The sequence below is a fragment of the Argentina silus genome (assembly GCF_951799395.1).
Source record: "Argentina silus genome assembly, chromosome: 19".
Lineage (NCBI taxonomy): Eukaryota > Metazoa > Chordata > Actinopteri > Argentiniformes > Argentinidae > Argentina > Argentina silus.
The window spans coordinates 8,497,124-8,502,310 of NC_139673.1; the positions used below are offsets into that span (position 1 = coordinate 8,497,124).

General features: G+C 48.1%; 1 protein-coding gene across 1 annotated transcript in view; it reads left to right on the forward strand.

The window, feature by feature from the left end:
* Window positions 1-4,682, forward strand: part of cpne7 (copine VII) — a gene marked incomplete at both ends in the record, with an annotated part of 32,591 nt that extends 27,909 nt beyond the window's left edge. Inside the window, 4 exons of the mRNA XM_083691569.1 lie at window positions 195-246; window positions 725-858; window positions 3,593-3,829; window positions 4,542-4,682. Coding sequence (XP_083547695.1) covers window positions 195-246; window positions 725-858; window positions 3,593-3,829; window positions 4,542-4,682 — 564 coding nt within the window. The remainder of the gene's footprint in view (window positions 1-194; window positions 247-724; window positions 859-3,592; window positions 3,830-4,541) is intronic.
* Between the last annotated feature and the right edge of the window lie 505 nt (window positions 4,683-5,187).

A 5,187-nucleotide genomic window follows, 5' to 3' on the forward strand; every position in this document is an offset into this window, starting at 1 on the left:
TTAACGCCTCGGGTAATTCAAGGGACAGTGAAAGATTAACTGGCAGCCAGAGTTTGAATGGAATGCCCTTGAACACCCAGTAACATTTGTGATGAGAGAGAGAGAGAGAGAGAGAGGGAGAGAGGGACAGTCGACCGTACAAACCTTCCAGTAAGTTCCAGTGTCTGAACACTTCTTATTTCCCCGAACTACAGGTGTCTCACGACTTTGCCATAAATTTCAACCCAGAGGACGACGAATGTGAAGGTAAGAGAGATGAAGCCTCTTTTTCAGTATGCTTATGAACATCTGGGAACAGTCCGCCTCTCCCCACCATCAATCTCCAACAGAGACATGTTACAATGAAAAATAAGCCCACTGGGGGCGAATATGGAACCTGAGAGTACTTTCCCCTTTCAAAACCCATCTTTAATGGTCAGACAGCCTCTACAAATTCACATTTCCTGTAATACTTTTATCTCAGATCTCAGCACCAGCTCTCCTCTACAGTCCTGTATATCCCACCTCTCCCCCTCCTTCCCTCCCCTCCCTCTCTCCCTATGCTGCTTTGAGATGTGTGTCCAAAGCAGAGCTTTACGCCTGTGTGTGTGACTGCGTGTGCGTGTGCGTGTGCGTGTGTGTGTGTGTGTGTGTGTGTGTGTGTGTGTGTGTGTGTGTGTGTGTGCATGTGTGTGTGTGTGTGTGTGTGTGTGTGTGTGTGTGTGTGTGTGTTCTCTCTGATCAGAGATCCAGGGGGTGGTTGAGGCCTACCAGAGCTGCCTGCCTAAGATCCAGCTGTACGGCCCCACCAATGTGTCTCCCATCATAAGCAGGATAGCCAAGCTGTCAGCAGGGGAGGAGACCATCAAAGACGCCTCGGTGAGTGTACCTTTACCTCAGCAACAGAGAAACACAGCTAGTTCTGCTGTTGTCTCACCCGCTGGGCATCCCTGGGTGAGCAGACACAAACGTAGCCTCTGATCAGCTTTCACATGATTAAAACCACTGAGCAAAGACACACCATGTAGGTGCATGAATGCATACGTGAGCAAATTAGAAAGTCAATCAATAATTTTCAGGAAGTACGTTAGTCATTCATTGTTGGTGATTTGTTTGTCTAAATCAAAGATTTTTTAGAATTAGAAAGTGGTTGAGTGGCTCAAAATCCAATGGTAGCCCGACCGGTAGCCACCGTTGTCCTAGCAACGTCGCCACTGCAGGCATGAGCAGGAAGGTTTGTCAGTGATAGGTTTCATATTTCGGAATATACATTTGTGGAAGTAGCTGGACAACGAAGTGCAACTGTGAAGATATATCTTAAATTGTGTCATGTTCTCTTTCAGTCGACTCGGTTTGACATCTCACTATGGGATATGCACGGCTGTGTACCCTATTCGCTGAAACCCTATTCAATCATACCTGGAACAGGCCGGGAGTGCTTTGCATGGCTGACCCCTGCCCAGTCTATAAAGGCCACTGCAATGCACTGCCATTTCATTCTTTTCACTCTTCACTCGCTTATTCGCAAGCCTGTCTGCAGTGTTCCGATAGAACCTAGCTACCTAGCTTAACTGTTCCTTTGGAAAGTTCACAGCTTTCCCCGGGGTGTTAGGTTGCTTATTCTTCCTCACAGGAATCCTGCTTATTTAGGCTTCACTCTTACTGAGCAAAGTTCTCTCTAGTTTGGTTTGCCAACAACAGATTGTATTAGTCACTAGCCTAGCTACTTTACTTTTGCCTCAGTGAACTTCCTGCCCCCTCTGTCCACAAAATAATAATAATACTGAAAATAGCATATGTAGATTTAGGGTTAGGGTAATTATTGTTTTACATTTTTTTTTTTAATATAATAAAAACAGGCTGGATGGTCTCTACCCTGCAGACAAGCCCCCCAACCATGCATATGCATATGCCTGGCTTCCCAGATTACCACTGTTGTCATAGACAGGATTCAGTGGGCTGGAACTCCCTCCCGTGGAGACCTTTGCTTGAGTACCTCCGGGTGCATTCCACAAGAGGAAATGCTACGCCTTGGGCTCTGATCAAGGGCATCTCTGTGCTGCAGCCAGTTGTGCTTCCCACACTTTCTTGAGATTCTACCGCCTGGATGTCACTGCACCTTCTTTGATGCATACGGTCCTGGGCACTGGAGCTGAGCAGGGTGGACCCGGTACATTTCCATGTACATAGTGAGATGTTGAACCAAGTTGACTGAAAGAGAACTTTGGGTTATGGTATGTAACCCCGGTTCTCTGAAGGAGATGAGAGAGACATCTCACCATATTGCCCCTCTTTTACAGGCTCGTGAAGAGGTGGTTTGCAGAATGAAATGGCAGTGCATTGCAGTAGCCTTTATAGGTTGGACAGGGGCGGGGTCAGCCATGCAAAGCACACCTGGCCTGTTCCAGGCGTGATTGAATAGGGTTTCACTGAATAGGGTACACAGGGGTGCATTTCCCATCGTGAGATGTCTCCCTCATCTCCTTCAGAGAACCGGGGTTACATACTGTAACCTAAAGTTTCTATTCACGCTTATTGACAATTATTCACAAGGGCAGAGGATCTCATCAGACTGCGCATTTGCGTCACTCTTCCTAAAAAACATATTTTTTAACATATAGATAGGCTAACATGTTTCATCCTGTGCAGCGAAGCGATCGTAAGACCCTAGACATTATACATGTTGAGCTAAAACCCTGAAGGCTGATGTTCAAACACGAGTAAAACACCATGTTCACAGCCCTCCTATTGTTTTACAGAATTAAAAAAACGTGCACCGTCCTTATTATTTCGTAGACGGCGGACGGAAATGGATGCCGAGTGAACCCTCTGGCTCCTCCAGCCTCTGTGTCTAAATCGTTTATTATTTATTGAGGTTCCGCCTGAGCATGTCTGAAATCTACATTCAACGACATGCAGTAAAAACAGAACAAACTTAAAGATTTCATGTCAGTATGTGGCTACACTTCTTTGCCCCTCTGGCTGGTAACATTACATTTTAAACACTTCTCTGCGCTTCCTACTTTTTTTCTCCCCAAGTTCATCCTTGGCACTGATCTTCATGTATTATTCAGTCTTCACTGTCAGCCCTTCCCTTTATCCGTTAGCAAACCCAAAGGATCACTGTGGTGAGAACATGGGTTAAAACTGCACACGAAGCACATTCAAACCCTATTGCTACACTCATGGGATTTGAAAGACGAGAATAGTACATAGTCAATAAACTCGAGACCTCATATTCAAATCCACTGATTTTATTTGATCCAACTTTTATTTGAGTGAGTGAGAATATTGGATTTCTGTGTCAAACCACCTGTGCTTAAAGAAGTTTCTCCTTCACGCTGAGCACCTGAGAGGAGAGAGGTGGTAATGGAAGGTGTCGGGAATCCTGATGAGCACAGGATGCTGTTTCTCAGTGGTAGCAGTCAGACTGCAGAGGCCAGCACTTTATGACCACACACACCCACACGCACGCACCACGCACCACGCACACACACGCACGCACACATGCACGCATGCACACACACACACACAAAGACAGACTAACCATGGGCACTGAGGTGTGTGGTGAATAAAGGTTAACATGTCCAGACAACCTCTTCCTTTTTCCTAGCGATATCACATCCTGTTGATCCTCACGGACGGCGTGGTGACAGACATGGCGGACACCCGCGAGGCCATCGTGCGTGCCTCCTACGAGCCCCTGTCCATCATCATCGTCGGTGTGGGCAACGCCGACTTCACAGACATGCAGATCCTGGACGGAGACGATGGCGTCCTGCGCTCGCCCAAAGGAGAGCCCGTCCTCAGGGACATCGTCCAGTTCGTGCCCTTCAGAGACTTCAAAACGGTCAGTGTTTCCCCGTCTTTTCTTCCTCCATCTCTCCCTCCCTCTCTCCCTCTCTCTCGCCCTCCCTCCCTCCCTCCCTCCCTCCCTCCCCCCCACTCTCCCTCCTCCGCTCTCATGTTCCATCCAAGCTAAAAGAACAGAAGGGATGGTCGCTAAGGGTTCAGAAGCCGCAGTTCTTTTTCGGTAATACAGCGATGCTGGAGGCCATTAAATCTCACAGTGTGACCACCAAAGGCCCTTCAATAATAGCATTGCCTTCAAATGGCACCTTGACGAAACAGGCAGCCAGGCAGGCAGCCTCTGCTGGCCTTGCCCGTGCTACTGATGGGCTGTCTGGGCTGGAGAAACTCCATAGATTTCTCCCAAGAAGGCTGGGTTTTTTTCCACCCTTGTCATCGGCCAACGAAATCCATTCATTTTCGGAAAAAGAAGTGATGATGAAAAATGTAAAAATGCCTTCAAACTGCTTGATGTGATTTGCCTTTGTGCTCCCAAACACCCTCTTTTCATTTGGCTGCTGCCCAAACAACGGAAAACACAAATTACACTCTCCACCCTTCCTTTGTTAGATTAAAAAACAATTTGCCAGGAGTTGTGTGGTTCCGTTGTGCCACTCTGAGAATGATTGCTTTAACCCTATGTGAGACCCTGGTGCCAGGCATGGTGGGTGTTGTTATCCAGACTACAGCTGTGCCCTCTCTTTATGCTGCAGGCCTCGCCTGCTGCCCTGGCCAAGTGTGTCCTGGCGGAGGTGCCCAAACAAGTTGTGGAGTACTACAGCCACAAGGCCATCTCCCCCATGTGTCCCATCATGGACTCTCCCACCTCTATCGTCAACACCCCAACAGAATAACCAAACTGCCAGCAGTGGGGACCAAGACCAAGGCCTGACCACAACCAACCCAGTCCAGCAGAGAGAGAGGGTGAAGGGCTGCTCTGCTCTGGACCAGAACCATGATTACTTTGATACTGTTCTCGTGTTGTTATCAGTTTTATTTCATCATTCATAAGGCTTTTACACACAGACTGGAAATGGAAAACTTTGGAACTTTGGATGTTTTTTTGTTCCTCTGTTCGATCATGTCCCTCTGCCTGGCTTTGCACCCCCCCCCCCCTCCCCCCCTTCAGCATAAGTGCTGGAGCTTTTTGCCTGTTTTCTGCCGTCTGCAGTCATGCAGGCCCAATCCCTCAGAGTTGATCAACAAGGATCATGAGCTCACTGTTCCCAACTGGCCTGCCACCGGCTCCTCTGCCATCAGCTGTTTCTCTTTGCCTTTCAAGACTGTCCAAGGCTTCAATCTGCCTGTCTGCTGTGCTTCTCTTCCTCTTCCACGTCCGTTTTGCTCCCCTGTGTGTCT